The following is a 24,769-nucleotide window of genomic DNA, read 5'->3' as shown; positions in this document are numbered from 1 at the left end:
ATAATATATAATATATAATTTAAAATAGTTTATTTTAAATTATTTATTTTATGTGCATGAGTGTTAATGCCTGCATGTACCCGTGTTGTGCAGTGCCCACGGAGAACAGGAAAGGACATTGGATTCTTTGAAACTAGAGCTATGGATGGTAGCTAGCTGCCATGTAGGTGCTGGGATTTACACCTGGGTTTTCTGTAAGAACAGCCAGTGCTCCTAACTGCTGAGCCATCTTTCCAGCCCCCTAAAAATAGTTTTTATAGTGAAGTTTTGAAGATTTATTTTGGTGATTGGCTCAAGGTAGAACTTGCTTTAACTTTCTCCACATCATTTATTTTCTGTTTCACTTGAACACTCTAGTGCCTTTATCCCTATATGGTTTATGAAATTCTAAACTTTTTAAATAAAGAAACTTTAATGGCCCATGAATGACTTCACAAAACAAGATTCATTCTCCTCCACTTCACTGATTAGTGAATTTTATGAGTACCAAAGCCTCAGAAATTAAAATGGATGACCTGTTACAGGTGGGTGGTTCAATGATAAGAAGACTTACTCTCTCTCTCTACCTCTTGTTTTTCCTCTTCTAGGAATGAAGTTGGTTTATGTTCACGATGACTCGGAGAGTCCTGCTGATGTCTTTGTAATCCAGTTGTCAGATGGAAAACATAAAATACTCAAAACGATTTCAGTAAATATCACCCCAGTTAATGATGAGAAACCAAGACTAAGGAAGTAAGCTGCCCCAGGGGGTCCTTTCAGACGTCCACAGAGTTCTGGGAACACTAGTGCACAGAGACAGCTAAGTCTTCCACTGCTTCCATCGAGCACAGCTGCCTTGCCCACTCAGGTTCCTGGAACCTTTAGTGTAGATGCTAGTAAATGGAACCTCCTAAGAATAACTGAACATGTAGTATAAAACATAGGGTTCAGAACATATAGCATGTTATCATCACAGAAAACATAGTACTAAATACACACACACACACACACACACACACACACACACACACACACTGAAGCACCATTCATAACTCAACCTAAGAGTGATAATATTAACTGCTAAGTCCTCACAATGAATTTGGTCAAGCTTTTAACTCAGAGTGACAGAGGAAATATCAATTCTACTTTGTTCATCACCTTGGTACTTCTTGGCCTGACAGTCTGCTGTGGCCCATGTGGACCCACACCCTCGTCAGCTCATGTTAAATGCCACTCTTTAGAATTCTGGTAATTACTACCTACAAAACCTGCCAGCACCTCCCTTGCAGCTGTCCAGAGTTTGATCATGTGGTTGCATTTCTGTAGTCCTAGAAATTTCTTCTCCAGTTGTCAAGTGTACCAAGCATACACAGTACACAGATTGCCACGAGCTTCAGGTCTAGGGTTAGCTTCAGGCAAGTGTTTGGCTCTTGGTGCCTCATCTGAGACGTCCTCTCCTTATTAAATGGTGTATCTATTAACTATATAGTCGTTTTTATCAAGATGTGAACAACTTTCTGAAAAGCTCTCAACTCCCACTCTTCTGTACTACGCAGTAAAGGAGATCAAACAAGTCCCTGCCTTATCCTGCCAAATCCCTACTGCTCCTTATGGCTTGCCAAAAAGGTCCTTAGAAAGTGTTACGGAAAACATTGATGACAGCTTTTGGAAGGTTGCTTCTCAGACATCAGTTTGACTAGGAATATATACCAGAAATTTCTGTGTCTTTATTTCAGTACTAGAATAGCAGATTGGTTTGGGCTTGATTTGTAAATAGGAAATATGCTATAATCATGAACTTCAAGAGGGACGAAGAAGGAATGAGTTCAAGGCCAGCCTGGGTTGAACTAGTGAGATTAAGCCAGCCTCAACTCTATAGGAAGAACAGTTACAGTGGGGGTGAGGAAAATATGAGGGTTGTTGTACAGCTGGGAAACCTTTTCTTGATCATCTGTAAGAAGAGGGAGAAAGATGAAAGGTAGAATTTAATGCCTACTATGTGACAGACATATTTGATCCTTCCTGTCCACCATTTCCTGAAATCCTCATCTACTCTTCAGGAAGTAGGGTCTTACCAGCTAAGACCAGAGAAGCAAAGGCATTCTCTTTGAGCGTGTCCACCCAAAAGCCATACCATCGCTGCAAAACTTCCTGAAAAGCTACAGCTACAAAATCACCAAAGTTTTCAATCCTGCTTCAAAATACCTCTTTTAAAAATATTTTTCGTCATCATAATTACTGTTCATCTTTATGGGCTGTGTTGTGGCATGTCAGTGCTATATTGTGGCATGTCAATGCATATGTGTGATGTGCAGTGATCAGATCCGGGTTAACTGTCATGTCTGTCACTTCAGACGCTTACTACTTCCCTTCCTTTCTCTCCCTCTGCCTTCTGTCCCATGGAAAGGAGACAGTGGGTCCCCTTTCTGTTTCATATGTCTTTAACCTCTTGCTTCCTCCTAGAACATCTGCCATTATTTGTTCCCTAATGCCTCTCCAACTTCTCCCTTTTCTTTCCTTCTGTTAGGAAGACCCAGGGCATAGCTAGTAGTTAAGAAAGTAAATGCCTGAGTTAGATCAACTCAGATCAGCCATTTACCAGTGGTGTGACCTTAAACACACCGCATCACCTCTCTGTCTCTCCTTAAACCTCCCTGTGAATGCTGATAATACTAACCTTCTCTTCATAGGATTGTTGCAACTAGGATTAAGTCAATTAAAATGCGTAAAAGTACATGAAAGTCTGGATAGTACATGGTGAGTGGTCATAAATATTCTGTTATTACCGTTATTACAAGCGGTTTTCCTCATTCTAAAACTACAGAGATAGTCCAGACCCCTATTCATTTCTGCCAAACCTTTTAGATGAGTAGCTTGTGCCAGGTTCTTCCATTTCTGCTCCCCCCACTGCCTTGCCCGTTACCACTTTATTAAAGCTGTTTTTAAAAAATCCTTCATGTTCTCACCAAAGCCAAGGTCCTTTTCACCTTCTGGCCCCTGTTACAGCACTTGACACTATTTCCTTGTTCATTCCTTGAGAGGCTGTGATAGATACTTCTGTTTCCAAGTCCCAGCACCTCAGTGTAGCATTTATAAGCCCCATTACAGTGATGACTCTTAGCGTTTATAAAGTCAAGAGTGGACCAGAACTGCCATGAACCTCTTCCTTCAGATCTCTTGGAACTGTGCTCCCCAGTAGGGCTTAGCTCATTCTTTTATTGAAACAGGATTTCCAGCATGAAATGGGGAAGTAGAAATCAAGACCTACTCTTATCAGAGAGTATTTCCTTTCGATCCCTAGGCCTAGGATATGACATACAACAACAGATTTTCATCATTGTTTGCAATGAGAAGCACATGCTGCTTTCAGTGCTTTGATACATAAAGCATGCATATGCACAGTCATACTCTATTTTACACTATCTTTGGTGGAGGATGAGAAGTCCTGAGGGATTAAGGTCACATGACCAGGTCACAAGAAAGGCACATGACTCTGTGAATAGTAATTTTTTATTACACGGTTAGATAAAAGTCTTTAGATTATATCCATTTTGTCAAAGCCATTCCTACACCTCAGTCAGCCTCTGTTCTATAGATGATGCAGTGGAAGTGTGCTCTGCACAGGGTCGGTGTTGACCTAGCTGCCCATGATTGGTGGCTTTCCTCCTCAGGAAGCTGTCATATCTCTCTCAACCTGGGCCTAGGCGCAACAGAGAGCAATATGAGGATAGCTGGTAACCATGGAAGCTAGCAGATAAGACAAATGTCCCACCTTCCTGACCTCCAGAAGCCTAACCCAAGCCACATTCTGCATGGTTCCTCAAAAGATCCCCAGCTGGGCACAACGGTGTGCATCTGAAGTCCCCACACTTGAGATGCTGAGGCAAGAGGATGTCTTGAATTTAAAGGTCAGGGCCAGCATGGACAGCTAATCAGATCCCTTTCCTTTAAAAAAGTTAAACTTGGCTCAGTAGTTAAGAATGTGTACTGCTCTTAGAGAAGACCCAAGTTTGGTTCCTAGCACCCATGTCAGGCAGCTCACAACTGCCTGCAACTCCATTTCCATGGGGATCAGATGCCTCTGGCCTCTGCTGGCACTGCACTCACGTACACAACTAAAAACAAAATAAAATTTTTTTAAAAGTTAAGCTTAAAAGATCCTAGTAGAATTGAGTCCTAGCCACTTTCAGCAGCAAAAACACCGCTGTTGCCTTTCTCACTAACTCCCATCTTCCTACTTCTGGGATCCTTTTCCAGATAAATTGCCTGCACTGCAGTCTTTGTCCCAGGGTCCCTTTTAGGGTAACTCAAATTATCATACTTGGGTTCTCTGATGTTTGATTCTGACCCACTCTTCCTGCTCAATTCCTTAATGGCTTCCTGTTATGATATATGTTCTTCATATAAAAGGCACTACTAATTTCCATAATGCCCCAACATCAGACTCATTAGCCCTCTAGAATACTGCAGTTCATACATACTCTCCACTGAGAATTAGACAAAGTCACCCCAGTGTCAGGGAAATCTCCAGTCCTGGGCCTGCAAGAAGTCCTCTTTCAGTGAGAGAGGGTGGAATGAGGCATCAGGGTTTGGCTTCTCTGCCAGAGGACCAGATGCCTGTTGATGCCAGTTGATGCGACTTGGTGTCCTTGGTCTTCAATTCCGAGGACCTTAAGCATCCTAACCTTTCTCAAAAACAAAGCTGTGGAGGTGGACAGAGCAGGCACGTGCAATGACCACAGTGGAGAGCTAGAACATTGGTGACAAGAAGTCCCTTCCTCACCTGGTTAAGCCTGGAGAAAAGGCCATCTTGGCTGTCTCCTCACTGCCTCAGTCTCCTCACCACGCCACCTGGCTGGTCAGGTGCGTGGGAGCTCACTTGACGGCTCCAGCACTGCGGGAAGATGACTCTCTATAAGACCACATGTACATCAAAACGTCCAGGAAGAGGATGACCAAATTGCACTAGCCTCAGGGAGATGTATCACAAAGGGCCTTGGGTGCTATGTAAAGCATTTAGTTGCTTTTGGGAAGTTTCTGTCTGTACAATTAGAACTACAGTACCTGGCCCACTTTCTTCATACAGCCCTTGTCATGGGCGTCAAAGGAAATACTGGAAACAAAATCACTTTATAAATTACATTTTAACATATAAAATTGTATAGTTCTACACATGTAAGCAATGAGAAGTATCTGTCACCTGGCCTATCAGTGTTGCTAGGCCACAGCCTTTTCAAACTTTCATGTGTTAAGTGAAATAAGAACCAATTTCCCACCTCTGACTAATGTATTCCAGTACTTTGAATGTTGTTTCCTTCCTTCCTTCCTTCCTTCCTTCCTTCCTTCCTTCCTTCTTCTTCTTCTTCTTCTTCTTCTTCTTTCTCTCTCTCTCTCTCTCTCTCTCTCTCTCTCTCTCTCTCTCTCTCTCTCTCTCTCTCTCTCTCTCTCTCTCTCTCTCTCTCTCTCTCTCTCTCTCTCTCTCTCTCTCTCTCTCTCTCTCTTTCTTTCTTTCTTTCTGCTTTCTTTCTTCATTTTTGAGACAAAATGTAGCCCTAGCTGGCTTGGAACTTACTTTGTAAATCAGGCTGGCCTGAATCTCACAGAGATCTTCCTGCCTTTGCCTTCAGAGTGCTGGGATTAAAAGTGTACGCCACCATACCCAGAAACTACCATTTCTTAATTGTTGAGAATGGGACCTATAACAGCCAATGTAAGTGTCCCGTGTTGATGTGGTTTCTCTATTTTCATATCAACACAGACATTTTTCTTTTTACAGGAAGGCTGAAATCTCAATGAATATGGGTGATACGCGTATTCTGTCTAGTGCTGTTCTTTCAGCCACAGATAAAGACACAACCAGGGAGAAGATTTATTACTTATTTGAAAGACTTCCCCAAAATGGGCAGCTTCAGCTTAAGGTGAGTGGCTTTTTAAAATTATTTATTTATTTATTGATACATTTATGTGCACCACATGTGTTCAGGTGCCTGCAGAGGCCTAAAGATCAGATTCCCTGGAACTGGAGTTACAGGTGGTTGTGAACCCCCTGATGTGAGTGCTGGAAACTAAACCTAGGTCCTCTGAAAGAGCAGTAAGTGCTCATAACTGCTGAGCCATCTCTCCAGACCCTGAGTGGCCTTTTAACTACATTTTTCAAAACTAATGTGACAGTTACAAATTTTCTCAGCACACGCATTTGTACAGCTGAATTTTTTTTATTTAAAAACTTTATTTTTATTTTTTGTTTTTTAAAATTATTTATTTAATAAATTGGCTTTAAATTTTTAGGTTTACAGTTGAATTATTACAGTTATACAATATTGTACTCAGTATAAACCCTATAAGACATAAAATTAAATGAGGTTTTAACCTTTAAAAAAAGACTTCCATTTCATTATAAAAATACACAGTTTCATACAGAAGAATTCATTTTTAATGCAATTAACACTAAGATGTTTGCACATGCATTTCTAATCTCTATATATCTGATTATAACTAGTCACAGTCGGTTAATTTCTGAGATCCTTGGCATCTGAGCATGGCTACAAAGTCCTCAGGTAGATTTCAATGGTAATGTTTTTCACATTTACTAATTATTAAGGAGGAAATTTTTATGCTTTGAAGAATAATTTTTTAAAAAATTTTAAAATTTAATAACCACATGATTAGAAAAAGCATTTCATTACAGCTTTACCATATTCAGTAACACATTCCAGAGCAAGGATACATCTCTTTCAAAAGTGGCTGTAAATTTTTAGGTTCGCAGTTGAATTAATACAGTTACACAGTATTGAACTCAGTATAAACCCTGAAAGATATAAAACTGAATGAGTTTTTACCCTTTAAAGAAGATCTCCATTTCATTTTAAAATACACTATTTCCTACATTTTTAATGCTACTAATACTTAGATGTTTCACATGTGTTTTTAATCTCTATGTATCTGATGATTACTATTCACAACCGGTTACCCTCAGATCCTTAGTACCCGAGTATGGATATAAAGTCATCAGGTAGATTTCAGTGATGTTTATCACCTCTACTACTTAACATGAACTAAATTTTTATACTTCCTCCTCAAATATGTCTTTTTTAAAAAAATTGTTGAATTTTCTGTGTGTATATCATACAGACCATCCCACACAAACTTATTCATCTATATACCCACTTCTCAAATGGCATCCTCCCATAGCCCCCCCACACCCCGCACTGGAGCCCATATACTCTGCCATCCCTATTACTGTCCACTGTGTTGTTGACACTCTCAGCCATTCTCCAGTGCTTGTCTGTCTGCTAAATCTAGTCAGCCTGTCCTAGAGATCCTTCTTTTAGGAACATCAGCTGTTCCTCATCTAGCAGTAATCAGCTGTCAATATTCCTTTAGGTAAGATTGGGGTCTGCTGTTCATTTTTCCAGTTCTATGCTGGGTTACTGTCTGGGAATCTCTTACGCCACCTTGGCCAATAACTCAAAGGAAGGTATCTCCTATCTGGCATTTTTTCTTGTTATGTAGCCTTTAGCTATACATATGGACTCTTAAAAATTATATTGACTCCATTAATCTTTGGTTATACTTTACTTTTGGGTGTTTAAGACCAGGTTGTCCCAGATAGAACAATTTATTTTTACTCTTAAGGTTGTTTGAGGATCTGTTCCTCAGGGGTCACATGGGCTTGGGAGGAGCCCCTGGCTCCTTTCTTTTACCAGTTTTGTCTATGTGAAGATAAGCCAAAGGTCCATTTGATGTATGGTACTGTTTAATTCAGATGTCTCTCTGTTAAGTCTCTGGCCTGTTGACCTATCTAATGGAGACAGTGGGGTATTGAAGTCCCCTACTATTAATGAGTTGGGATTAATTTGGGTCTCAAAGTCCTGTAATTCTGTTTTTATGAAGTTGGGTACACCAGAGTTTGGTGAATATATGTTCATGATTGTAATATCTTCTTGGTTTATTGTTCCTTTGATCAGAATGAAGTGGCCCTCTTTGTCTCTTCTGATTAGTTTCAGTTTAAAGTCTATTTTATTAGATATTAGAATTGCAACACTTGCTTTTTTCTTAGTACTATTCACTTGGTATATTTTTTTCCATCCTTTTACCTTAAGGTAGTGCCTTAATTTTAAAGTGAGATGGATTTTGTTTCTTAATCCATTCATGTAGCCTGTGTCTTTTGACTAGGGAGTTCAATCCATTGATATTTAAGGTTACTGTTGAAAGATGAGAATTGGTTGCCGTCATTTTGATTGCTGTTTGTGTTCTCTGTGTAATTTTGTGTTTCCTTGATTATACCTTTATTTTCTTTGGTTGCCCTGGGGTGTAGTTGTTTCTCTCTCTGTTCTCTGTATTGCTTCAAGTATTCTTTGAAGGGCTGGTTTTGTGGCCATGTATTCTTTAAGGCTATTCATGTCGTGGAAGATTTTTCTTTCCTCCTTAACTATAATTTACATTTTTGCTGGGTAAAGTATTTCGGGCTGGCATCTACTGTCATGTAGAACTGGAAATACCTTGGTCCAGGCTCTTCTGGCTTTCCTAGGTGTTCTTTAAATTCACTGAATTCTTTTATCATGTTTATAATTGTTCTTTTGAGTTCCATGTCCTGTGTTATCTCTAGGCAGTTCTCATTGTACTCCTCTAGAGGAATATTGGTACTTGGTGGGGATATATTATTTTGGTTTTTCATGTTATTGTTTTTTCTTTGTGACTTTGACATGAATTTCCTTTGTAATTTCTGATTCCTGTGTGAGACTCAAGCCTTTCTTTTTTGAGTTTAGGTCTGCTTCTTTTTGTAAACTTTATGTTATGTGCCTTTGTGATTTACTTGTTGGGCATGAAAAGCTGGTTGGCCTAGGCTTCAGGTTCTCTCTTTTGATTTTATATTGAAGTGGCCTAATTGCTTTTGTCTTCAGGAGTTCCCACAGAGGCCCAAGTGAGATGAGATTCGGATGATATCAGGCTTTCTCCTAAGGTCTGGGTCCCTCCAGGAAAGATACTGCCCTCAAGAATTTGGGGGCTGGGCTGGCCTGGGAGAAGGGCCCAGGATAGATGCTGGTCTCAGGTGGCTGGAGGCTGTGCCACCCAGGGAAATAAAGTTCCTGATCCAGATGCAAAGGATCAGGAAGCAATGGTGGCTCTGGGGAGAGAGGTTAGCCCAGTGTCTGGGGTGCCAAGACAAGAAATGGGCCTGTACCCAGCCTAGGAGGAGAGACTCGGTGCGGGGAGCTGGTAAGGTAAAAGAGGCTGGGGTAATCAAGGACGACTGGGTGGGCTAGACTTACCCAGGGAAGGTGCTGGTACCAGGACACTGGAAGCTGTGCAGCCGAGGAAGCAAAGGGATATGAGGGTGAGATCTGGTCCACAGGGCTCCTGGGTACCAGGAAAGGTGCTGGCACCAGGCTGCCTAGAGGCTGTGCAGCCCAGGGAAGTAAAGGGAGGTGAGGGAGGGACCAGGCCCAGAGGATTCCTGGGGACGGTAGGGAGGAACTGGGTTGGTCAGGATGCAGAGGATCGGGAAGCAGTGATGGCTCTGGTCTGAGAGGTTGGCCCTGGTGTCTGGGGTGCCAAGAGAAGAAATGGGTCTCCAGCCTAGGAGGGGAGACTAGGCGGGGGAGCTGGGAGGGTGAAAGAGGCTGGGGGAGTCAAGGCCTTACCCAGGGAAGGTGGTGGGACCAGGACATGGGAGGCTGTGTAGCCCAGGTAAGTAAAGGGAGATCAGCTGAATTCATTTTTGCATGTGTTTTATCTAAAAGAATATTTACTTTTCCTACATCAGGGCAAACTCATATCTTTCTAAATTTTCTTTGCCAACTTACAATAAATTCAATCAATATTAAATCTCCTCATTGCTTTTGTCTCCCCAGGATTGTTCCTAAATCCCAAGGGAGGAAATTGCTCTGTTAGAACAAGCTCTTTGGTTTCTGAGCACCTTTTGGGTGTCTTTATCTCCACCAGATGTTTTTTCTTACGATCTATATAACTTAACTTTACTCTTTAGTATTCATTATTTCAATCATAAAACACTTGTTGATTCTCCCTCCCTCCCAATCCCCCTGTATTTTTCTTCTTTCTGTCTCCTTTTCTCTGCCAGGTGCTAAGCCATTCTTAGGAACAGGAAAATATTTAAGATCTGAAAGGTTTGATTGGTTCCTTTGTTCTGTAGCCCTACTTCTCCATCCTCATCTTAATGTCCAAGTGGGCAAAATCTTGAATCAAAAATTACACTGGGGAGAACTTCACATAGCAGTCCCCCCTCCCCACTCTCTGATGCCTGCCATATTTTAGTATCCGCCATTTTAGAGTCCAGCCAAGTGCATGCCAGCACATTAATGTTCCTGGAGTTGCATATGTTCTCAGAATTACATGCTTTAATAGAACTCGAGGAAGTATGGAAAGCTGAGGGGTCACCAAGGGTTAAGTTATGTAGGTGCTAGTGCTGACTCTCCCAGTAGCTGGTGGTCTGATCATGCCCTCTTGCTCATTTTAGTTCTCCAACAGCACATTTCCAGTCTGTTCAGATGACAGGCATGATGCTTAAGGCTCAGTCCAACACAAAGTGTGGATCATCTACTTAGGAAGGTTAGCCGACTCATGAGTCAAAATGTTTATTTGAATGATAGATTAAGGCCAGCAGGAACCACTGCCTATCGTCAGTGTGGTTACCTGAATGAATGTTTGACTCTTAATCTAATGCAGGCTCAGTCTTAGAAAAGCAGCAAGGATTCATTCTGTGGGGAACAGCTTGATGTTCTCAGGGTGTAAGCAGCACAGAGAATCAGAGTGGAGAGCCAGCACTGATTTAAATTGAGGTGCAGCTGTGTCCTTACTTCATTTCAAAGAGTAACGAAGCAGAAATGTGGTGAGAGCTCACACGTTTGGGTGGCTTGGGAACTGAGCTGTTTTGGAGATGTGAAGATCCAGATGGGTCCAGGATCCCAGCAGGCTGTACAGCATTTTCTAGCGCCTTCCTCAGGCTCACTGAGGTTGGCTGACTGAGGCCAGGAACCAGGCCTTCAGGCCTCCTGGACTCTTGCAAGGATTCTTGTTAGCATCCTTTATTTTTTTTCTCATTTTGAGTTTCTCTTATTTTCTTTTTTCCTCTTTCTGGCCACAGATGATTCTGTCAAGTCAAACTCATGCTTGGGAGGGCAAGTGAGGAATTAGAAACAAGAATAAATGATGCTTTCCTCTGTATTTATTTTCTTGGGCAAGATTACCAAGAGGAAAAGCTTAATAGAATCGGTATGGCTTAACATTTGAACAAGAATCTGTTTGAAGATACCTATTTGCAGATAGATTTCATAAAAGAAACAAACACAGCTCAACTATTACTATATAACTAACTTAACCAGTGAAATGGGGCAGACCTTACATCTCCAAATATCAGATGGGCAAAAATACTAAAGAGGAAGAAGCTGCGAGAAGTAGGATGACATCAGGAGACGCAATGGCACAATGGGAAGCACGGCAAGACTCTGCCGGGGACTGTGTATGGCTGACCAAAGAGAAAAAGCAAGTGCTTGTAGCTGGTTTTAGTCTGTTAGCCAAGCAGGCAAGCTGCAGTATAATTTCATAGAGCAAATCATTTAAAATGGCGTTTAAGAACCTCTTTAAGCTGAAAAAGCCACAATTTCTGCACCAAGCTTTGAGCAAAAATATGTGCTTAAGTAGTGTTGACTTGTGCTTAGAAGAGGCTGATAAAATGGCAAATGATATTTGCAGTTTATGCTTTTCACTGACTTAGGATCTAAATCTGGAGTGATCATTTTCTTCAGGCTTTAAGGCTAGTCAGTGGACAGGGGGTAAATGCTAATGCATTCTGGTTTTGTTTTTATCAAATGAACTTGAAACAAACAAACCACTTCGAAAAAAAGAGGTTTGATTATGTACAACGGCATAAACCAAAAATAAATAAGTGAGACAGGAAACTCAAAAAAAAAAAAACACATTTTGTTTCTAAGGAACCCATTCCAGCACTGATTACCCACCTGCTCTCATTAATTGGAATATTTAATCAGCCATGATTGCTGATTATAAATACCTTGGAAATATCAACGCTGGTGAATGACTTAGTCAAAAATCCTTTGACTGAAGCTATTTTGTGCCCTCCCTCCAAGGTCTTTAATTATTTTAATGTATTTCTTTGAAAAGAAAAATATAAGGTACCCTAGCAAAAAGTAGTGTGGAGTTTCCCTAAAGTGCTCCTATTGGAGGTTTTCGGGGGATGGGGAAAGTATCCAGCAGCTGAGGAAGCTGGGGCAGCTGGCTAACTGTGACACCTTTCAGGTAGGGAGGGACTGGGTCCCTCTCTCCACTGGCATGAAGTGCACCCAAGAGGACGTGGATCTAAACTTGCTGAGATACACGCACCTGGGCACGATGGATTCCCAGGATCGAGACAGCTTCACCTTCTACCTCTGGGATGGTGACAACAGATCACCAGCATTTGACTGTCACATCATCATCGAAGACATGGGAAAAGGTATGTTTCCTGGTGTTACTGGCAATTGTCAGAGGAAGTGAGCTGGTCTAGGAACACGCATTTGTGCTGTGTCCCTCCTTCCCTCCCTCCTTTCCTCCTTCTGCACTTCATCCCTGAAATTGGACCAATTTGTCATTCGATCCTCTGACTGTAACTCCACACCTTCCTTTCCTGGGATCCTTGAGGTTCATGACTCGCCAGCTGGTCCTACTGAGAATCCAGCCTTGTCCACAATGGCTATGGGCTACTGTAATGGCTAGGTCTTTTTCTTTTAAATAAAAATTTTACCAAAGTGGTGTGATAATTGTAGTTGTAGTCGTAGGAAGTAAATTATTTGAAAATAGGAATTTCAAATGAAAAACATTTCAAAAATTAGAAAAAAGAAAGGAAGTAGAAAAACACACATCAACTATTTTTTAAAAATAATAAAAGTTCATAAATTCATAAACTCATTCATTATGAAACACATTTTCGTAATTCAACTTATCAGCTAATAAATAGTGGGAGGATAAAGTTTTTTAAAATGTTTGACAAAGGCGAGTATAAGCCCTTGATATTCAACTGTCACTACTCTATAATTTATAACTTACATAGGGAGAGTAAGAATCATGTCTTGTTCATAGCCCCAGGATCTAGACATTTTCAGATCAAGCATAGTCTTAGATCTTTAATACATGTGCCATCGGCGGAATGCTTCTTTGTTTTGCCTTGGTTGCTAGGACGCTCAGAACTAAGTATAATGATTTAAGTGCAATAACTTATTTCTAATTGAGCTGAAATACAAATTACAATTTTCTTTTCATCTGAGTTGATCTTATTTATTTTTTGCATGTATTTTTAAATTTATTTGCTTATTTGCTGTTTATAAACTGCTATTCATAACTAAAGACTCAAATAAGCTAGATGTTTATAGCTTACATATTTATTTCTCTGCAAAAATATCATATTCAGGCAAAATGTAATATAATTAATATATTAGAACAGGCAACTGATGTGTTCAGCCAAGCTATCTTGTAATTGGTGCAGCATACCTAAGCCTCACAGTAGTAGAGAGGATGCTGTGGTCCACAGGCACATGAGCATTGCCTGTCTAGCCACCTCCTCATCTCTGAAAGTCATAGTCATTCAGGAAGTAAGATATAGAGGAACATCTCACAAACCGGGTTCTCATCAACTCAACTTGAAGGCAGCACACCTCTCTTGGATGCCTTCTAGTGGCTGAATCACAGCTGTAGGCTAAGGATCACATTCATGAGCTGGGCAATAGAAATTGTAGCCACACACCCAGAAAGAAAGGCACTAGGTTGCAAAGTACCTCACCAAACTCTGCCATAGTCGATAATGCAAGCATTTTCTAAAGGGATCTGAGAAAACCTATACCAAGGAGGCAGGTGTAGTTATCTATTAACATTCCAGAACTTCAGAACTTCTCTTGCTTCATTGTATAGTGTTTTATGTACAATGACATTTCTAAGTTTCTTATGTTCTGATGGCTTCATGAGCTTGCTTACCTTTGAGGAGAGCCTTATTGAATAGTTGGTCTTACTATATGCAGAACATATACTTAGTTTTGTCTGGGAGCTATTGCAGGTAACCCTTACAGTTATGCTGTGTACTGATTTCCACAGTGGCAGAAATGATGTCTTTGGGAGATCTTTGGGAGAAGTGTAAGAGGTCCAGGTCCGTAATTTTCCTCTACCTATACTCTGGCCTCATGGTGCTGATAGAGCAGCATCAAGGCAGGAGCCTGGTGCTCTTCCTCCCCTCAGAGGCCACTGTGCTCCTGGTGACAGCTCCTCCCAGCTTTCTGATTCCCTTCCTTGTTTGTGAGCACAGAGGATCTCCTACTCCTGTGCCTGACATGAAGCAGAGGCTTTGTTTATTTTTATTATTTACTTATTTGTATTGTTAAGGATTGAATAGAGGTCCTGGTGGATGCTAGGCAAGCACTCTATACCTGAGCTACAGCTCTAGCCCAAACCTTTATATTTTAGATATGATTGTTTTCTAATGGACCTCTGGTAGGTGAAGTTGGATCATAGCCCTACTTTGTGAAGAATCATGGGTCCATATGTTAACCACTTCTACCCACGTTCTATACATGTTCACTCGTGTACCCACTTATGCATTTTCTGAAGCATTATAGTATAGGTATATCGTAAATGTACTGTTGCTGCTTCTGCAATGTGTTTGCTCATTCCTTTCTCCTTGTTCTTTTACTAATAATTATATAGACCTTTCCAAGGCAAGTTAATCTTGATTTGAGCATAATTTGGCCTCTATTTTTTATATTTAGCTTAGACGTTATTAGTTACTCCTCTTGTCTCTGTGATCAAATACTTAACAGGAAGCAACTTAAAGGAAGATGGTTTCTTTTGGCTTGCAGTTCTAAGGGAATGCAGTCCATCACAGTGGGGGTGGCCTGGTGGCAGGAGCGAGGCAGCTGGTCACATTGTGTCTGCAGTCGGGGAGCAGAGAGATGAATGCTGGTGTTCAGCTTGCTTTTTCTTTTTTTATTCATTCTGGCCCCCTTCAATGGTCTGCCCTCAGTCAGGGTAGGTCTTTCCTCTGCAGTAAAACCTTTATAGCAGCACCCTCATAGACACACCCAGAGTTGTGTTGCCATAGTGATTTTAAATCTAGACAGGTTGATAATGAAGATTAGCCATCACAGGCATCATATATTTTGAAATATCAATTTTAACCAAAATTTCCCTGCTATACAGGAGAGATTGTCATTCATGCAAAACCACTTGTGGTATCCAAAGGCAACAGAGGTGTCTTGACAACTACCACTCTTCTGGCTGTGGATGGGACAGACAAACCCGAGGAACTGCTCTACATTATCACCACTCCACCTCAGTATGGCCAGGTGGAGTATGTCCGCTACCCTGGAGTGCCCATTACCAGCTTCAGCCAGATGGACATAGCAGGACAGACAGTCTGCTACATGCACAGGAGCAAGGCAGCAGTCCCCAGTGACCGCTTCAGGTGAGCCTGTGAGACTTTTCTGAGTCCCTTCCTTAGATGAGTGCGTAGGAGGAGAAGAGGAGCTGTGCTAATGTGCTCCGCTCCAGCGGCTGTTTTACTGTGCATTTCTTAAACATTATGACATCTTAAGGATTCACAATACAGTTAATTTTTTTAAAAGAAAGAAGGAAAAAATAAATCCTTTTCCCGTTCTACTATAGCTGTGTTTTCTTCTGCCTCCTTGCTGTGGGAAAGGGGAAAGCACACAATTAAAAAGACAGAAATGGGCTGGAGAGATGGCTCATCGGTTAAGAACGCTGACTGTTCTTGCAGAAGACCTGGGTTCAAATCCCAGCACCCACATGGCAGCTAACAACTGTCTGTAACTCCAGTCCCAGGGGATCCGACAGCCTCTCCTGTCCTCCACAGGCATGGCATGACATGAAATGGTACACTTACCTACACACACAGGCAATACATGCATACACATAAAATAAAAATAATAAATGAAATATTTTTTAAAAAGACAGAAACAAGGCAAGAAACTGGGGCCTGTGGTTAGAAAAGAAGTGCAACAAGCGGACTTAAGCTTTTTTCTCAGAAGAACATGGGGAACTGAGAGCACCCTGGATACAGAAGACATAGAAAAGCAATTTCCCCTTTCTATGTTTTTCTATTCAGGGAAAAGGCACATATTAGCATAATATATTTGGCATGAGCAGACACTGCCTTTTGACACAACATGTTCCCGTAACTGTATCATAAATCATATTGTCACAAAGTGGATCATATTTCCCCATAGAAACAGTGTTATAATTGGGAACTGTGCACCTGCTCAAGGATTCAATATCAAATAAATCATTGGGATGAATAACAATCTGGGGTGAAAAGCCAAAGATACAACATTAACGAAAATCTGCATTCATTTAAAATATGGAAATTTATTTCAAGTTCCATAAAGCAAGAGAAACTCTAGGAGCTCGTCACGTGGCAGGTAAGGCTGACAGGACTTTTGGTCCTTTATAGAAGTGGAGGCCCCTGGGCCAGTGGGGAGGACTGGGCAACCTTGGACTAGCCTTTGGGTACATAATCCGACTTTTACTTTCAGTACACTCTGAAAGCACTTAGTTTACCTGCCATGTACACAGGACTTCTGCTTTCTAGTAAAATGCTCACTATGTCCACTAACCCTTCCAAAGAGCACTCTGAAGTAACATAAATGTAGCAGATGCCTGTATTTTCCTAGGGTTACCAAGGCACCCATGTTCAAATGCCTCTGTTTTCTGTCATATTTTACCTATCTAAATCTCATATGCCTGCTGTGATGAAGTCTAATGTCAGTGAAAAGCATGCTACTTGCCTTATGAACTTTAGAAATTATTTCCGAAAGGTGACATGGATCACAATGCTAGTAGGTATGAACTAATATCATCTGTGTGTGTGTGTGTGTGTGTGTGTGTGTGTGTGTGTGTGTTCATAGGGGGTACACGAGTGTGTGCAGTTGTGTGTGCATGTAGAAGACAGAGGACAACACTGGGTGTCATGCCTCAAATGCCATCCATCTTGTTTTGAGGCAAGGTCTCTTATCGGCCTATAATTCACCTAGCAGGCCAAGCTGGCTGGCTGGTGAGCTCCAGAGATCCTCCCATCCCTGCCTTCCCAGTGCTGGGATTACATGTGCACACTACCACATTCAGCATTTTTATGTGGGTTCTAGAGAACAAGTTCAAGTCCTTGTGCTTGTGAAGCAGCCCTTTAACAACTGAGCCATCTTTCCTGCCCTTCTCTCTCTTTATAGATATCCTTTCACAGGAAGATCGTCATTTACATGAGCAATAGCTTAACTGAGTCTGTGCTTGAGTGTTGTTAGGTGTTAGCTAAAACATCAGAAGGAAGGGCTTCCTCTTTAGGCTGGTTCTTGTGTTTACATGGTGTGGTGTTGTTGTAAAGATACAGGCTGAGCAACTTTTATTACCTTTGTGACTCACAGATTCATGGACTTCATCGAATCACACAGCCTCTTGTCTGTCTTGTATGACACTGGATAGGGTCATTGGGAGGTTAAAATGAGTTTATGCATGTGAAGTGCGTTTGGCAATACCTGGCACATGGAAAGAACCAAGTCAGAATTAGCTGCTTGTCATCACCCCTTGTGTTGCCATGGTTATTTCCTTCCATCTTTACAACAGCAAGCAAGATCATGGGGGAGTAAGGACATTTCAGGAGTGTTGTTTGCTCTTTCCTCTGCTCATGGAGACAGTGCTCCTTGGCCTAACATGTGCTTATTCTATCCCTTTCTGGAACCTCTTGCTATTCATCCCTGCTTCCCCTAGTCAATGCCCACAGGACAGTCTACTGAAGACACTAGTGACTGTTGGAGTGACCAGTGACCTGGCTGAAGAAACTAGTGAATGAATGTGTACAGAGGCAGAGACATGCAGGATAGATGCTAATTAGACAGTAAAGATCAAAACAAAATCTCTAACGGGAAGATCTGTGATCCCATGAAATACTCTTCCTTTGTATCAGCAGAAAGTCTCATTAGATGGCATTTAAAAAATCAGTGTTCTCAGGAGTTACTACATTCTTGGGATCCTGGGAGAGTTGCAAAATACAAATTTTGGTGCCTCTTGTCCCAGAGACTGCTTTAAGTCCAGTCTTGGCCTTAGGAATCTGTCTTTTAAAAGGCTCTCCAGGAATTGAGCCATTAGGACCAGCAGTCTCTGAGCTAGCCTGGTCCACCCTCTGACTGGTTCCAGAAGGTGGTCCCAGCCCTTCATATTTAACTCTCTCTCTCTCTCTCTCTCTCTCTCTCTCTCTCTCTCTCTCCTCTCATTCATTTGAGACAGTCTCCCTCTATCCCCAGATGGCTCAGAACTTGCTGTGTAGACTAGGCTGGCCTCAATCTCACAGAGATCTACCTGCCTTCTGCCTCAGGTTCTGCGCCATTGAGGAATATCTACCTAGAATTAAAAATATTATTTTCTTATATATTTGTGTAGCATTAATGGAATTCGGGTTTAACATGTAAAAATTTCGGTTTTGAGTAGTTAAAGTGTTTCTTTTCAAATACTAAAATTGATGTAAAGCAAAACCACAAGTATGAATAGTGCAGGTGGTACAGGCGTGTGGCACACACAGAGGGTGGAGGCATCCATCAGCCCCAGTGCCTTCGCTTACCTGTGGGGCAGCTTGTATTGCTTAAACACCTACATTGCCTCAAAGGACACCTCCATCTTGAGAGCCATGTGGTTGCTACCATTTGGGGTCCAGTCTACCAAAGTTCCAAGAGACAAAGGAAGCCATCTCAGCTGACGTAACAACTGCGTGTCACTTACTTGGGGGCTAAGAGCTCATTTCAAGTGAAGGGTTCTTTCCATCATAACCAAAAATTTGTGGAGACTCCGTTTGTGCAAAGAAAGCCCCTGCATGTGTCATTCTGATCCGGGGCCAGCAGTTTTACATATTTATAATGCAAGAACCTAGCATCTGCCCAAGATCCACATTTTAATCTTGCCATTTCCCTCACCCGGTCACGGGCTGCTCTGCTGTTTGTCAGGTGGTGCTAAACCAGAGCTGAAAGCCTGTTTTAATGAAAGTGTGATCATGGTGCTTTTTAAAAATTAAATATATGCAACCAATCTAATCACCTAAATTTATGTTGCTTGCTGTTAAATTTGGCAAGGAATTTGGCTGGGTAAAAGAGATAAATTCTGTGGTAGAGAATTTTTCCCCTTCCCTTTTTAATGTAAGATATGGCAGCATTAATTAAACAGGGGGTTTAATAGTCAGATTTTACCTTCTGCAAAAATATTTTGTGAATCATAAATTTCCCCTGCATTGTTTGGTGCTGCTGGCCTGGAAAAGAGATTTGGCAGCATGCTCTAGGACAGATGACACGGAGCGATTAGCAAGCTGACTTCAGCTGCTGGCGGCCGGGCCTGAAAGAGCATGCTAATGTCCTCCATTTTGACGTGCCGGCTGGACTTTTTTTTTTTTTTTTTTCCTGAGGAGCTGGCGCTATTTATGATTCCATTTTTATCTTTTAAATGCCATGACAGATGGCAGATTCTTCAGCCAACTCTATTGCCAGGAAATGCAGAAAGCTTGAAAGTGCTCTGGTAATGGTGAAATCAGACCAGGCAGGCACCCCTAGACAAATCTGAAGTCATCCCCCAAGTTTCCTCAGAATGGTGGTCACCCTGGTTGCCTCTTTTCCTTGGAGGGTGTAACAAGGGAAATCAAACAAAGCATCTGAGGAAAATAGACCAGAGCTGCCCCTTCCGTAGAATCAGCCTTCTCATCCCGGTACGGACACAAACAGGAATGGCACAGCTGGCTTAAACTTTGAGAATATATTTGCAGGACTTGTGGGGGGCATTGTGGAAGACCCTCTGCTCACCTCTTGCAGTCATGAGCTATGCTGACCTTGTTTTACCTCTGTTAGCTTTATCCTGATGGGAACCCAGGCATAGCCGCTCACTCTGTCTCGCTCACTCTGGTAATGTTTCTCTGCCAGTGAGTACTTCTCATTGTTACTCATGAAAATGGAATGATGTATTTGATCCAGTCATGTTTAGAAATTACATCTTTTTTCACCCCTGACTTATTAGCTTTAGGTCAGTGCAGACAGCTGCCTCGGTGTCCCAGCTGGGAACACTGGCTTCAGTGAACGTATTTCTTACTCTTCCATGGTCCCTGCCTGCTTGCCCCCATTCCCATCTGTCAGATGGCACATTGCCTATTTCCCACGTGGTCAGATCCCCAGCATCAGGCGGGGACATGTGTGAGAAGGACAGCATAGATCATGAGACAATTTCGATGCCCTCGCAGAGGTCATATTTAGTCCTGAGGCTGAGCTTTTGAGAGCTTGTCTTGAATGGACAGGATCATATATTAAAACGGCTACCATGGAGGGAGCCAGTAACTCACCATGGCTCACATTGAATCTTGTTGCTTTTGATCAGTTTCATCTCTTCTTTTCTGCTTTCTTCTTAGCTATTACTTGACAGCCTTTTAATGGTACATGAGCTCTAGGTTCAGAGAGTGATTGAGGAAGACACCCAATATCAACTTCTGGCTCCACATCTGTATACATATAGAACATGCCCAAGTGCACACACCCATACATGGTATGCTACACATACATGTATGCAAGATAAAAATAAAGAAAATTGTTAGACTGCATGGCTTTTGGACTATGTTGGCATTAAGCTGTTAACGGCTGCTTTAAACTACCTCAGAAAGCATAGTTGATGCTGGAGTCTGATGGGGACTAGAAAGCCATTTCATTTGTGAAACAGGGAAAAGTGAAAGGTCTGAAGCGTGTTTTAGAGGAGTGAAGAGGGATGGAGACCTTGGCAGCACAAAGGGAACGCAGGATCTTATTTCGCGTTGGGTCACTTGATAGAACCTAGGGAGGGGAGAATATGATGAAGTAACAGGAAACAAAAGAATAAAGACACAGTTTTTGAAAATGTTTGCCAGAAAATCGGAGCACAGTTTTTAATACCTAAAAATGCATCCCTTGACCTTTGAAACTGTCAACCAAAAGTCTGAAGAACACAGATATTTTTCAAAGTGCACTTGTTTTTCATCAAAAACTATTTCATAATACTTCATATTCTTCCACTGAATTGAATTTATTAATCAGAGGTTTATTTTTACAAAAGAAAAACTGATTGATAGTCCTTAAGGAACCTGATTTTGTTTGATGTACAATTCCCATAGTAATTCGATGTCTCTATTTTAAATTATGCTCACTGATACTATAGGAAAATGTGAAAACTTTTACTTTATATCACTTAGCCTTTATGGACATAGATTACTTATCCTATGTCTCACATCCTTGTAGGCAGTCTTTGTACCTAGCTAATTAGAAAACTCAAAACTAGCCTTCCCTGGACCCTTAGAGCTATAATAATGACTGCTCTGATGAGATGCCCATGGGTGCAGTAGTGACATGAGGATTATGTGAGTAACAAACACCTTTTTGATTGGATTTAAAGAATGCTCATGCTCAGGAACCCATACCTGATACTGTTAGCTAGGCCCCAAACCTATGATTGACTAAGTCATGGGCCCCAGAAGAGAACCTAATACTATAATTCTGCAAAATGGACATAGTAATAAACTGCCCTAAGTTCTTATCTCCGTACCCATAGATTAATCCATCTCTCAACCCTCATCTACTTTTTGTAGTAGACGGTGACTAATACAGAGACCCACACCTGGTCAGTGTGCAGAGAATAAGCGACTATGGAGTGCTCAGCTCCAAGTGGGATCTTTATATCATACCCCCCCACTTCCCGCCAAAGGCTCATAGATCACCACAGCAGAGGGGACAGAAAGATTGTAAGAGCTAGAGGGAGCGAACATCTGCAGCAAAATAGTATTTACCAGACCCCAGTGTGCCACTGCACACATGAACTCACAGCAGGTGTGACTGCATACACATGACCTGCACAAGAACAAGCCAGTCAAAACCACAGCATGGATGGGGAAAGGCCTCGTGAAGTCCCACCCCGGCTGAGGAACTATTGGCAATTGATGGCTGCCAGGGACGGAGAGTTGGTTTTCTTCGGGGATGTGACTCCTGAGAAGCTACCCATGTCCCAGTGGGTTGTCCTACATCATGTGCATACAGGTAGCACTAAGTAGACTCAGTGGTCTAAACAAACAAGCAAAAAAGGACATGAAGTTGGGATGAGACGTTGGTAGGGGAATGGGGGAAGAACTGGAATGAAGGGAACAGGGGTGGATTTGATCAAAACACAGATGCATGTATGAAATTATCAAACAATAAAAAATTTTAGCCTACCCTTCAAAGAAAAGTCTGTACGCAACCAAACCTGTCTCCTTTTACATTTTGTCTAAATATGTTTATTCTCAAGACCTTTGCTCCAGGAAGGCTAAGTAACTCTATCCACAACCTGGTTTCCGGTTACTTCATGCTCAAATGTAAAGCATCAACCCCCAAATCCTGAAGCACAAGATCCAGTTAACAAAGAATAAGAATTTGTTAATCAAATTTGCCAGGTTAAATAAAATGCATGCCATGCTTTCTCTAGGGACAAAAAGAGCATCTGAAGGAATTTTATGTGAGTTAATGTAATATTCCAGTAAAACATTGTTTTCAGAACGAGGAAAGAAACTGCTCTGGAACGACTAAGAAGCGGCTTTGAGTGATTCCCATACAGTGCTTTGGGCTGTCTGTGGCAAATGCGTTGATCTCATTTGATAGTAGTAAATTCCTATCTTTTGGGAGTTTTAATATTGTGTTTTATTTGTCTAAGTTCACATTCCAGTTTCCTATCTCTGTGACAAATACCATGACCAAAAGCCACTTAGGGAAGGAGACTGTCCATCACTGAGGGAAGTCAGGGCAGGAACTGAAGCAGAAACCATGGAGGAAGGCTGCTCGCTGACTCATCCCCGCTGGCTCACACTTAGCTAGCTTTCTTATACAGCCCAGGACCACCTGCCAGGGAAATGGTGCTGACCGTAACCCAATCTGATCTCAGAAATCCCTCAACTGAGACTCCTTTCTCAGGTGACACTAGGCTGTGTCAGGTTGACAATTAAAGCTAAGTAGGACAGTTCTTGATACCCTTAAATTTATTTAAAATGGGGGCTGGAGAGATTGCTCAGCGGTTAAGAACACTGGTTGTTCTTGCAGAAGACCTGGGCTCGAATCCCAGCACCCACATAGCAGCTAACAACTATCTATAACTACAGTCCCAGGGATCTGACAGCCTCTTCTGACATCTGCGGGCATTGCACGACACGGGTGCATTTACCTACATGCAGGCAATACTGGCATACACATAAAATAAAAATAGTAAATGTTTTTTTAAAAAGTTAAAAATAAATAAATGCACTTGAAGTCAAAATTGTAAAAGAAAACAAGGTCAATATATGATGATAAAAGGACCAATTCATCAGGAAGATATGATTATAAAAATATATACACTCAGTATTGAGTATTGAGTATCACATCAAGACATTTTTATATATAAAGCAAATAATGAATCTGAAGACAGAGATGTCTGTAACTCCAGTTCCAGGGGATCCGACAGCCTCTTCTGTCCTCCGCAGGCATTGCACAACACAGGTGCACTTACCTACATGCAGGAAATACACACATACATATATAAATAATAAATAAAATTTAAAAAAGTTATTTAAAATGAAAACAATATGTTGAAATGTTATAAGGACCATTTAACTTAGTGTGACTGAGTCAGTCATTCCTTCAAAATTCAGTGAGTAGAATATGACTCAGCGATCAGTGTAAGGAAAGTACATACCCAAGACTGGATGTGTGTCAGCTTACCTGGAACATGTGTCATTTCAACGTTTCATCGTTGGGCATTGGTACTTAGGGGCTGCAACTCTTTTTTAGTGAGTTGCTAAACTATCGATTGAAAATTCTGTAAGAACAGACAGTGCAGGGTCAAATAATCTGAGTTCTAGCCCCAACTCCATCTACCTGCCTATGACCTCCACCAAGTTTCTGAACTTTCCTTTTTAGCAGGGAATGGATCCTTGTCGACCATAAGAGTACATGCCTTAAATGAAAAAGATGCAGAAAAGCCCATGTAAACTCGAGGGGATTAGAGCCTCACACAGTACTGTAGAGTTGATCATCTGGCCTCTGGTCTTTTCATCTTATAAAAGCATATGAAGAAGACCTGGAAAAGGGTCTGAGCTAGACAAGATTAGGTGACTGAGCAATGTGATCTGTTCTTATGAAATTTTCCATTAGCCAGCGGCACAGGCCTGTAATCCCAGCTACTTAGAAGGCTAAGGCAGGAAGTCAAAGTTCAAGGCCAGCCTGAGTAAGGTCAGCTTAGTGAGGTCATGTCTCAAAAAGTTAAACACATACACACACACACACACACACACACACACACAGTAAGGAAGATGGCTCAGTGGGTAAAGGGCTTGCAACGAAGCATGAGGATCTCAGGTCAGATACCCAGAACCCACATAAAGCCAGATGCAGGAGTGCACATCTGTGATCCCTGCACTCATGTGGCAAGATGGGAGGCAGAGATCGAGAGTCCCCAGAAGCTTCCAAGCCAGCTAGTCTGTTGTATGCAGTGGCAGACAAGAGATCTTGTGGCAAGCCAGTTGGAAGGTGAGGCTTGACACCTGAGGTTGTCCTCTGACTCCACACATCCCATGGCACATATGTGTGCATTATACATAACATATACATGTACATACCTAAACTTTTCAAGAAAGTTTGTGGAATGTAGTGTACTTGTGGAGCACTTGCTTGACATGTGTGAGGCCCCAGATCAATCCCCAGAAGCAGAAGGAAAAATAACACGAAAATACATG

At 41.7% G+C, this 24,769-nt stretch overlaps 1 protein-coding gene across 10 annotated transcripts in view; it reads left to right on the top strand.

Moving 5' to 3' along the window:
• The window catches only part of Frem1 (FRAS1 related extracellular matrix 1), a 172,493-nt gene that overhangs the window by 106,226 nt on the left and 41,498 nt on the right, over window positions 1-24,769 (top strand). For 7 of the 10 annotated variants that reach the window (XM_029553929.1, XM_029553925.1, XM_008848839.3 and 4 more), the window contains 4 exons: window positions 588-732; window positions 5,756-5,897; window positions 12,256-12,451; window positions 15,178-15,442. In XM_029553929.1, coding sequence (XP_029409789.1) covers window positions 588-732; window positions 5,756-5,897; window positions 12,256-12,451; window positions 15,178-15,442 — 748 coding nt within the window. Of the gene's footprint in view, window positions 1-587; window positions 733-5,755; window positions 5,898-11,083; window positions 11,145-12,255; window positions 12,452-15,177; window positions 15,443-24,769 lie in introns of those variants that run through there. The other 3 variants (XM_029553932.1, XM_029553931.1, XM_029553933.1) reach the window with 3 other exon arrangements.

Source organism: Nannospalax galili, unplaced genomic scaffold (assembly GCF_000622305.1).
Source record: "Nannospalax galili isolate Female #2095 unplaced genomic scaffold, S.galili_v1.0 scaffold663, whole genome shotgun sequence".
NCBI lineage: Eukaryota > Metazoa > Chordata > Mammalia > Rodentia > Spalacidae > Nannospalax > Nannospalax galili.
This window is presented reverse-complemented; position numbering and strand designations above follow the sequence as displayed.